The sequence below is a fragment of the Adiantum capillus-veneris genome, chromosome 18 (genome assembly GCF_014529385.1).
Source record: "Adiantum capillus-veneris isolate H3 chromosome 18, ASM1452938v2, whole genome shotgun sequence".
NCBI classification, from domain to species: Eukaryota; Viridiplantae; Streptophyta; class Polypodiopsida; order Polypodiales; family Pteridaceae; genus Adiantum; species Adiantum capillus-veneris.
Genome location: NC_140948.1, coordinates 143,752,271 through 143,763,766, shown reverse-complemented (window position 1 = coordinate 143,763,766; position 11,496 = coordinate 143,752,271). Strand labels below are relative to the sequence as shown.

General features: G+C 41.8%; 1 protein-coding gene across 1 annotated transcript; it reads left to right on the top strand.

Moving 5' to 3' along the window:
- The first annotated feature begins 3,656 nt into the window (after nucleotides 1-3,656).
- Nucleotides 3,657-6,521, top strand: LOC147436560 (uncharacterized). Its single transcript, XM_086489434.1, has one exon. The coding sequence runs from the start codon at nucleotides 3,772-3,774 to the stop codon at nucleotides 5,938-5,940; it is 2,169 nt and encodes a 722-aa protein (XP_086345560.1). The 5' UTR covers nucleotides 3,657-3,771; the 3' UTR covers nucleotides 5,941-6,521.
- Nucleotides 6,522-11,496: the final 4,975 nt, after the last annotated feature.

Below are 11,496 nucleotides of genomic sequence, written 5' to 3'. Positions count from 1 at the left end.
CCCCTGCTGGCGCGATGCCGTAGAGCCCGCAAGGGCTGTGTTTGGTGCATGTCCCACCTCGGCAACTTCTCCTTGCAAGGGTAGTTGCCCATGGTTTTCGGCCTGTCGTCCTCCTCACAGGAGGTGTGCTCCACGGTGCCTTGACCCCGACATGCAAAAAAGCATGCAAGTTTGTGTGGCTCCCCTCCTCCACGGCCGTGCCTTTTCCCAAAAAAGAACCAAGCTCTTGATACCAATGTTAGACAAGGGGAACTAGAACTCAGGAGTCCACCACCCAACCACCCACTATATAGCATGGCCCCTAGCCCTTTGCCCTAGTTGGACTCCCTTTCCACATTGCCTAGCCCGGCCTTGCCCTTGTCTAGTCCGGCCTTGCCGTGTCCTAACATCTACATAAAGTTGAAGATCTGCAACATATCCTTCTGCTAGATCATCCCTCTTTCTTTCCTCAACAGGTTTCCTGCTCCTTCTCCATTGTTCTCTCTAGAGAGGATCTCCCTCTTAAGATTTGCAACCTTATCTTCCCCATTAATCCAACAAGCAGGTGGAGCAGTATATCAGTAAGTGGCATCCTTCGTCTTTGTGTACCATTAAGAATCTTGCTCTATAAGCTAAGAACATGGATGTGCAATGTCTAATCATAAGTGTTTGTTTGCAGGTTGTGCCACTAGTCCCCATGTCATCATCAGGTACTCGACGACCTAGGAGTATCATTGACTCCATTTCATGCAACAATGTACAAGACGACAGTGGATGTTGGGTGACGATGGAGTTCAAACGATTGATGTGGATGACAATGCAACCGAGCTGAAGAGGTGCACACAAGGTCTCAAGAAGACACATGGCTGCTTGAGCACATATATTTATATTAGAATCATATAGGATCTAAAAGAGGTTACCATTTTCTACACATGCATGATGAACTTTGTTAAGATGTGTATTATAGAACCTAGCTCTAAATTCTTTGTTACTTTTTTCAAACACTTGAAAAACTTGGAGTATAAAAGAGATTATTAATTTATCAATAAAATTCTAGAATAGTGTGTATGTGCATAATGAATGCTTTGTAGATGAGCATTACAACACTTGATATTCTTTTTGTCTTGGATTTTTTTTAATTAATCAAAAAGTAAAACTTAAAAAATTAATAAATAATTTATAAAACTTCAAAATTATTTGTGTATGTGCATGACGAACACTTTGTAGATGCACATTAGAGTGCATGTCTTGTATTTGTCGAGTAATTAGGTGTTATTGCCTACACACACACTCACACACATTGTAATATCTTAGGCTCTAATATAGATATGGGCATACGTACATACATATACGTATGTATGTATGTATGTATGTATGTTTATTTGTATGCACATATATGTATTTAGAGCCTAAGGCATTACAATGTATATTGTGATGCCTTAGGCTCTAATATATATATACTTATGTGTGTGTGTGTGTGTGTCTGTGTGTTGCAATATTAACCCTATCGAAGACAAATTATCCTGGGGTTTAAGGTAACAATAAGCCAGTTTAAACAATGAATTTGAAGAAAGGCAAAAAATCCATAGTTTATATTGTGATCAACTGAAGTGAAGTACACAACATCAAGCCATTTGCATCATGTAGTTTCAAATAGGCTACAAGTAGGATTCATCAAAAAGAAATTGGGGGAAAGTAAACAAAGGAGTTGCACAATTTCAAGCTAGTGCTGAAGAGTAGCCACACCATGCTACTGCTACCAAATATACAACCGGAACCATTGCTTATCTGCCACCATCAAAACAAAACACATACGACCACATTACAATAGCATTGTCCTAATACATTAGGAAGAGAATGGAGTCTAGGAGGGCCTCTTTATTTGGGAGTTTAAGGGAGTTAAACCTTTAGTATTAAGAAAGCGATCAAAGGAAAACTTCTGAATTCAAACAGGCAAAACGGCTAGTTTATTTGAATTCAAATTTTCCCCCCAAAATGAAATTTAAAATCTAGTGGACAAAACTATACCATGTAACATATCTATGGAAAGAGCTCGGCATGTAGATTTCAGATCTATAATCTCCGCTCAAATGAGAGATCATATGTAGGAATTATGGAAGGCCGATAATCATATAGTTGTCCACCCCCATTTTGGGGAAAAAAGTGCATCCTTTGAACACTCTTACACCTCTCTTACACACCCACCATTCTTGCACACATGGCATGCATCTATTCGTCAAAATGTTAATCACCTCCAATATTTCATGGAAAATAAAGAGGCCCTCCTATAACCCATCCTCTTCCTAACGATCTTATTTTGTAGAATTTAAATTATCTAAGGGAACCAAAAGTTGGAAGTAAGATAACCATTACTTTATAAGGGTAGACCAATCAACAACCCATTCCCATGGGAATAGTAGGCCTATTTATAAGAATCAACCTATAAAGTGTAACAGTCTAATCATATGGCAAGAAAGGCACAATTTGGTACCCTTACACCACACTAGAGGTATATGAAAATTTCTTATCAAAAGGTTGGAACTTACTTTGCAAATATTACTAAAATTGATGTTTTACTATTCCTTTAGATGCTAGGTAAGTTTGCAATTGCTCCAAAGAGCTAAAGCTTGGTCAACTATTATAATATAGGTGTTGTTCTTCTACTACCCTCTTTATCTACTGCTATTCTAAAACTAGCCTTCTACTCACATGGGTTCGGTATGTTTTATAGGTATTGTTAAGAAATAAGAGACACTTGCTGCTAATTAAGTGGCATGGTTGGCTCTTTTTGGTGTTTTGCTTACTTATAACTATCACTACCCTGGAAGCAAGATTCTTCAACATTTTTTCATGTTGTATGATGTGATGTCAATATAGCTTGGTGAAGAGTGTAGCTTATTACTTGATTTCACAGTGTAGATAGGGCTTTCTACTTGGTTACTATAAATTTAGTTATGAGAAGAAATACATTGACAATGGAGTTTGTATTTTATATATAAATAGGTTAAAACATCATATGCCAAGAGCATAAACATTGTCTCCTACCCGAGGAATAGAAGAGGAAGATGCCCTTCCAACTGTTGATGTAGGGAAGAGCCAAGGGTAAGAAAGAAGCAGTAGCCATTAGGATGATCATGGTCCCCATCATATGGCCCATCAGTTTGTAGATAGTAGGAGATAGTGATGCCATGAGTGGCTTTGCTCATATTAGAACTTACTAAATGAAGCTGATGCTCTCGCACTACTATCCCGCCAATAGTAGGTAGGTGAGTACAACATAGCAGTGAGAAGATAGAAACCCTAGTGTCATCCCCAATGCTCAATATGTAAATTTCTCATTCATATACATATATAAATCTTTATATATATATATAATGCATTTTTTTGTTTTTTTGTGATTGGGTCAGTATCCTTCATTTCCCAATTGCATTTTGCGGAGGAGCACACACACCCGCTCAAGCTACCGCCGGATGCACAGTGCCAAATCCTTTTTGGCGTTGACACCTTTGCTAGCGATTACCGCAGGTATTGAACCCAGGGCAGGAAGAGCGTAACCACTAGGTCAAGTCCCGATTGGTTGATATCTCATAATTTTAAAGTTAAACTTAAAATTAAATCCACGAAGAGCGCTTGTAAAAAATTAAATGTGAAACTCTCTGTTAGAAATTCCTCTCTGGTAGAAATCTTGTTCTCCTTGCTGGAAGGAATCTGACTTGCCCTTCTTCCTTGATAAATCTGAAAGAGGAATGTCGAAAGAGGGGTGTCTGCGTTGTTGCCTTATTTGACACAGCAATGTCGAAAGACGATCTTGATGCTATTCTTCGTATTCTGCTCGAGGCCAAAACCTGTGGGGATGTTATTCGTTGTACTAAATCTGTCAGGCTTGGGCCCGTGGATGTGCGTGAGGATGTGCATCAGGCCATGTGGGATGTGGACATGAAAGCTGCAGCATGCGCCTGGCAGATCGAGTATGTTGTCTCAGAACCAGTGCTTGCCTTGGTTGCAAAGCAGCTGGAGTCTTGTGCATCAAATTGGAACAAGCATGAGTGGTACGTGCCGCTTGTTGCTTTGGTGCAAAGCAGTGGATGGGGCAAGTCTCGGCTGATGTGCCAACTCTGGCGCAAGGGATTCTATGTATTCTATTTATCATGTATGGCAGAGAAGCAGACTGGGTTCCCAAGGCGAACTGGGAAGCTAGCCGACATTATGCAGAGCCCGAAACCCAGTGGGGCAACCTTTGTGGCACTTGTTGCTAGCGTCATTGCAGTCCTCAATAAGCATGCTCGCAACATGACATGCGAGCAGTGGATTCAGGCACAGGAAAAAGATGATGCGATCCAGCAAGAAGTTCTAAATGTGTATAACCAGAAGCTGCCGACAATCACACAATACGATAACTTGGAACGATCCAAAGCCGAAGCACAGTTTGAGCTATGCTTCAAGGAAGAAATAGATCAGTGCAAAGTGAAGCTTCTTTTGTGCATAGATGAGGCTGGGGAATTGGGTGATAATTTTGCCACATTCAGGAGGTCCCTTAGAAGTATTCCACAGGGTAAGAGCTTTTTCACCGTTGTGCTTGGCACTGACAGGAAGGTTGCAGACCAAGCAGCAGCAGCAGAAGATGCAAGTGCGCGTGTGAGACTTGCTAACCCTTATCATGTGTACCATCCCTTATATTTGATCGGGAAGAGTGACATTTTTGCTACGCCTGCAACTGATAGCGGCAGTGAGGCTGAAATAAGCACGGCTGCAAAAGATGTGATACGATATGGGAGGCCACTCTGGGCTGCATACTATGATTCAGTGGAAGAAACTAACAAGCTGGAAGCGACCATCCAATTTGCCAAGATGAAGTTGCTGGGCAGGAACATTGATACCACAGAAGGAGGTTGGGTGACTCGCGACATAGCAGTAGCAGTTTTTGCCTCTCTTGTGGGAGTCCAAGTCGTTGCGTGGGGGAGCCTACTGCAGCAACTTGTGGCGAAGCACATGAGAACCATTGTGAATATCTCAAAGGATAGGAGAAGAGTGTACACAGCAGCAGCTGCGGAGCTGGTTCTTGCTGCTGCTGCTGCTAAGCTGCTCCACGCGCACAATGATGCATTCCTGGGTGATTTCTTGACCAAGATGATCGAGGTTTTCGAAGATGGGTTGGTGCTTGAAGGTGTCAGGGGGGAGGTGGTGGCTAGGATTATCATCCTGCTAGCTATGCATGAGTGCACACAGGAGGGAAACTACATACAACCTGTGACCTTGGCCACCTTCTTGAAGACCATGGTTGGGAAGAGTAATGTGGACAAGTTGAATGAGAATTGTTGTAACTTGGAGGGATATTATCTGTTTTTCAACTCTTTCTCCCCAATATCTGTTGAAATCTTCAAGCAATTGGCAGAAGCAGCCTTTGCTAGGTGTACTGCACTTACTGCACAGAGGAACGAGACTATCCTCGACTTAGCCCTCCCTTGTCATTTTACCCTCGGGGCTTCTGCTCGAAGTCGTCCTATGCAGGCTACTGTAATGATGGAGCTGGAGAACCAGCCAACGCAAGGGGTTGCTGTTACAATACAGGTAAAGAATCAGAGAAATGACAACCCCATGCAAAGAGAGATAGAGGAGCTTCGAGATGATGACAGGCTCAGTGCACCAGTACAATTGTTTCTCCACATTGGACACAGAGGGGAGTCCAAGATTCAAGTTAATCATGAAACTGTGGTAGTCTATGGCATTGATTGCTTTGAGCACCTCAAGTCTCAGAAGATGCAAAACTTGAAGGTGCTTGAAAAACTGAAGCTCCTTTCAAGGACTTGTGAAGATGTATTCAAGGATGCTTCTCAAGAAGAGCGGGATATCTTGAAGGACATGATTCTTGTAGGATTAGCCTCTAAGTCTTTTCTAGAGGACATGACTGTGGATGATGAGCCACAGATCCCAATGAAATGGAGCAGGACTAGCCTTTCATGATGGAGTTGGGATTAACAGGTATAGGTTCACAAGAGAAGAGGTATAGGTTCACAAGAGAAGAGAACTTGAAAGTAAGAAAGTCTTGTCTTAGCAAGTTCAAGGCAGCAGCATGGGCTATCATTCTAATTTCCCTTTCATAAAACCATTCAACTGTCAATTTTAAGAATTTTCTCTTCATGCAAACTTTTAAAAAGTCATTAGGGGCATGTAGTATTTGTGGAACAAAACTGCATCATAAAGAGAAGGATGCCCACCACATCGGCCCTAATTCCATAGGGTTCCTATTAAGATAGAGGACATCCTATGGGCCCACGGCCATAGGGTTCCATGATAGAGGCTCCATAGTGACACCTAGGCCACCCTATGGCCCTAAGGCCATGGTACTACCTTGCTCTCATTCTCCGATGATGTTGGAGATGAATTAACTGACACTATGTTGAGGCTTGTTGGGTTCTTTGGTGTAGCGGCCTCTGCAGGCTTGAGTAGATAGTCCTTAGGAAAATGCTCCACACTACAACCTAGAAAAGTAAGAAGGAAGGATTGGTTGCCATAGTGCAACATGTGTACACTCTAGAAGATCTTCATATTCAAGGCCAATGGCCTATATTTATATATATAAATATAATAAAAAGATATAAGAGTTGTGTGTGTACGCACGTGCACGTGCACGCACGACTACATGTTCACACGATCTCAGTTATTGGTGCTTCCAATACGAACTTTATCATGGGGGTTAAGCAAAAAACTTTCCACTCTTAAGAACACTCTTAAAGCTATACATAGGACAAGTTTCCAGCAATGGAAACCCTCATGCTTGTAGGTAGCAACAATATAAGCAAGCACAAGGGTACAAGGGGAAGGTGATTCATAGCTCCAAAATTGTCTAGGAAGATTGTAACTTCCTTGATAAACGACTTGAATAAACAACATTATGGAAACACAAGCACAACAAGGGGGAAGGTGATTCATAGCTTCAAAATTGTCTAGGAAGAATGTAATTTCCTTGCTAAACGACTTGAATAAACAACATTATGGAGTCTGGAAGACCCATTTGTAATATCAAGATTGCCTATTCTTGGAACTTGGCTTTGCCCATTGGTATGTCATTAAGTCGAGTCCATTCAGCTCCTCATGCTTCTGTTTGGTCATGTGTTATATTGCAAAAGGGTGTGAAATCAACAACTGTTTTTGCATGTGATGCATGCTCATGTGATCTGCATGATTTGTGCCCATGTTATAGGGAATTTTCCAGCTCGAGAGTTCGCTGCCAACATAACATTCAATGGTTGCCAAATCTGAGAAAACATCTGTTGTAGCACAAGGGAGTACATGTGTAGCACTCAATCTATGCACAAGAAGTTTTGGGATGTGGGCCCCTTTTTTTATGTTTCCATACAGTGTTCAACATCATGAGCTTCTACAGACGAGGCTCTGCATACCACACGCTCACAAGTAGCACAAGGGGGTACATGTGTAAGGGTTAATGAATGGGTGTATTAGTCAATGCATGGTTTGCTGCAAAAGAATCTCTCACAAGAAGTTTTGGGCATTTTCCCTTGTGGGAAAAGAGTGCCCCTTTCCCTTGTATTCCTGTGTAGTGTTCAACTTCACAGACGAGGCTCTTCAAGAAGGTTCTCTTTTGGCTTGTGCAAAAGTCCTGAAAAACTTGCAAAACAAATTGAGATTCCAAACACACAAAAGGATGTCGAGATTGAAATTTTAGATGTATGAGATTGTTGCAACATGGAATTTATTTGTGAAATGAAATGCTAAGTAGAGCTGACCCTCATGCAATGATATCGATATTTGTTGTGTGTGTGCGTGTGCATATGCATGCGCGTACACGCACACACACAAGGGAAGTATCATAGCCAAAGCTCTCAAGCAAAGATAGTGCTTACCTTGTCTATCTAGAAGCCAAAATATTCCTCCCATCAGCACCTTCAAAGCGTCCTCTTAGCTCCTCCAAAGTATGGTGTACGTGGCGCGAATAGGCACTCACATTTGGCAAGTTCTTGGGTTATGCTTGTGAACCTTTTCACATGAAGTGTAGCTCCCAGGGGACATCATTTACTGTTTCGTACAATGGGGGTTGCTTCAAGTATTTTGTCTTAGAACCTTCAACGTGTGGTAAAACTAGTCTTGCTTGGTGGGCCTTGCTATATAACATCTATAGAATATAATAGGACATATGCAAATTGACTTTTGGCAGCTAGCACTGAAGGGAACAAGAGCATGACTAATTTGGGAAGAGCGGCATTGCGTGAAAGGGATATACACTTGAAAAATGCTATAATGTTTATGGGAGGAGACAATGTTAAGTGCATCAGTTATTAGAGATTATAGGGGTGGTTATAGTTGAGATTTATCCAAGCGAGGTTGTACTACTATGTCTACAGATGAATGTTTTTTCTAGTATACATGCTACATGTAAATCTTGCATAATTTGAAACTGAGTGCTTGCATTTCATTACCTTTACCCAAATGTCTTCCAGTTTAAGCTGATGTAGAGGCTGATCGCCTATTGTTGGAACTTGTATTTGCCCATTGGTATGCCAGAACTGTTTTTGATGTGATGTGTGGTCATGTGATCTGCATGATTTGTGCCCATGTTCTAGGGCATTTTCCAGTTCCAGAGTTCGTTGCCAACATAACTTTCAATGGTTGCAAACTCTCAGAAAACATCTGTTGTAGCACAAGGGAGTACATGTGTAGCACTCAATCTATGCACGAGAAGTTTTTGGATGTGGGCCCCTCTTTCTATGTTTCCGGATACTGTTCGACATCATGAGCTTCTACAGACGAGGCTCTGCATACCACACACTCACAAGTAGCACAAGGGGGTACATGTGTAAGGGTCAATGAATGGGTGTATTAGTCAATGCATGGTTTGCTGCAAAAGAATCTCTCCTTCACTTTGAAGCCTTTTGTTGTAGGGTATGAATTGATAAGGACTTCATGGTCTTCTTTGGGGACATCAAATGTAACTTCCCATCTGATTCTCTCACCACATTAGCACGTGTGTGTGCATGCACACACAATATTTGACACGAAGGAGATAATCTCAAAAGGAATCAGTACATGAAGTGGTCACATATATCGTAGGTTGTGTCGGAGCCTGTGAATCAATCCTAGGAGGGCCTTCTCACAATTCCTACCTCTCTTGAGATCAAAATGCAATCCCTTTGAAATGGTGCGACCCTTGTCGAAGACGGGACAATCATGAGACTAATGAGTGCTACAGTCGGTCGTCATAGATATCTTAAGAGGAGCCCAACTCAAGGAGTATTTGTTCAACCTAGCCCAAGTTTAATCGACAAAGCCCAGCCAGTCCTAGGTACTCAATAAGCAGTCCCCGGTACTGTTCCACTACGTTATATAACTCAAGAGGTGGGATTTCTGATTTTTGGAGTGCAAACACCATATTTAAGCATACAGATAGTGCACACTGCATCAGAGTGTTGTAGGTGTTATTTGGTGTATGTATGCATATTGTGGTAATTAATAGTGACATATGCATATGTGAGGGTTTTCATATGTAGATACTTGAAGACCCTTGGGTTATTAGGCTTCTTTCCTTGAAGGGGAGACAAGGACCACAAGCTCATCGTAGTCGTCGAGTGAATGGAGCTAGAGGAGGTCAAGGTGGAAGGAACAGAAATGGTGGAAATATCCTAAGGCACTCCTTGAACGTGTGACTTATTAATCTGTAAAAGGTAATAGGAGCCTTTTTTTTAGGCCAAATGGCATGACTTCTGGGGCATGAATCGATTAAAAAATACTCCCCATTCTGTGAATAATGCTATCTTATGTTGATCTTTCTCATCGATCGAAACTTGATTGTACCTAGAAAACCATCCAAGAAAGTGTAAGCTTTCTTTCCCGATACTCTCTCAAGAACATAATTTGTACTTGGCAATGGATAATGATCTCTCTCTCTCTCTCTCTCTCTCTCTCTCTCTCTCTCTCTCTCTCTCTCCCTCCATCTACACAATATGCACACACTTTAAACACACACACACGCACACCTAACAAAAGTGAAAAATATAGGCAATCAAAATTTCTCTCCTTGTCCCTCATTTGTCTTCCACCAAAAGCAACTTTCAATCCATCATTCTAATTTCCCTTTCATTAAACCATTCAACTTTCAATTTTAAGAACTTTCTCTTCATGCAAACTTTAAAAAGTCAGTAGGGACATGTAGTATTTGTGGAACAAAACTGCATCATAAAGAGAAGGATGCCCACCACACTAGCCCTAATTCCATAGGGTTTCTATTAAGATAGAGGACATCCTATGGGCCCACAGCCATAGGGTTCTGTAAAACCCTGGGTACTGCCATGAACGGTCCTCCGCACAACCACCCTTTTATAGCCCCTTGGCTTGCAAGATCCCTTCTCCACTGGGCAGCCGGCCCTTGGCTAGGTCCTTGACCTCTAGGGTGGCCCTTAGCCTAACATTACTCCCCCCTTAGAGAAGCGTTTTCGTCCTCGAAAACATAAGTGGAGTAACCACAACTAAAAGGTATCTAAAGACATAACCAGTTTTCAGACTTTCTAAAAGATACTGGAAAAATGCAAGAAAACCTTGGTGCAACTTTCCATGAAGTTGTGAGCCAGATTTCCAACTTGCGTGAGTATCTAGAAAAGCTCATAGCTACTAAGGGACAGAATAGGGAGTTTCCTCATGTCAGACTGCTCAACATTTTGGAACACACAGAACTACATGTTCACCCCTAATGAAGGTTACATGCCAATATTCTTTGCCAGTACACCTACTAAGTCCTTGATGTATGAAACTATTGAATCAGTATCCAACGCCACCACAACAGGTGTTCAAAGTTGAAAACCTAAGCAAATTCGAGAATGGGGAGAGAATCGCCCATTCAGAATGCTTTGGCTAACGCATGCTCTTAGAAGATCCTTTAGCACTAGCAAAATACTTGTAAGCTACCCATCCAATGCGAGATGAATAGCAGCAGTAAGAGTGACGTACTTGCCCCAACCACTTACAGACAGTCTTTCGCTACTGAAGATAACTTTGACTCAACCAGTGAGTATCCAGCCATATACTCGATATGGAGTGGAGGCAACCAACTAGGTTTAAAGTAGGTTGGAGTGGAGTAAGCTCATAGAGTATAGACCATCCAACCACAGACACTCATTCTGAGCCGTTACCTTGTACGATAGGGTGTAAACTCATAAATCTGCTTAAAAAGTTGCACTTGAAGTGCACAAAATTACAGAAACAAGAAAGTCCATGAATTTTCATGCTACTCCGAATAAATTTGTGTTAAACACTAGGGCCCATAACACCTAGTGTGCATGCATTTAACACAAACAAATCCGAACCGCAATTCCATGACGAGACTTTCCAGGGCACGTACATGAAAGCCGTGCAACAAGAGTTGGACCATCAGAATGTGAAAGCTCACTCACACCTAGGTACCAACCATGAGATATTCTCAGTAACTTAGCATACTTGTCTATTTGGAGAAACGACCCTCCGGTAAGGTGGTTTCACAGCACTTGTAATCGTAACAAGTTTGTACTTAGT

Excerpts from the sequence above, each read along its gene's own strand:
- LOC147436560 (XM_086489434.1), top strand. The coding sequence starts at position 3,772 with ATGTCGAAAGACGATCTTGATGCTATTCTTCGTATTCTGCTCGAGGCC.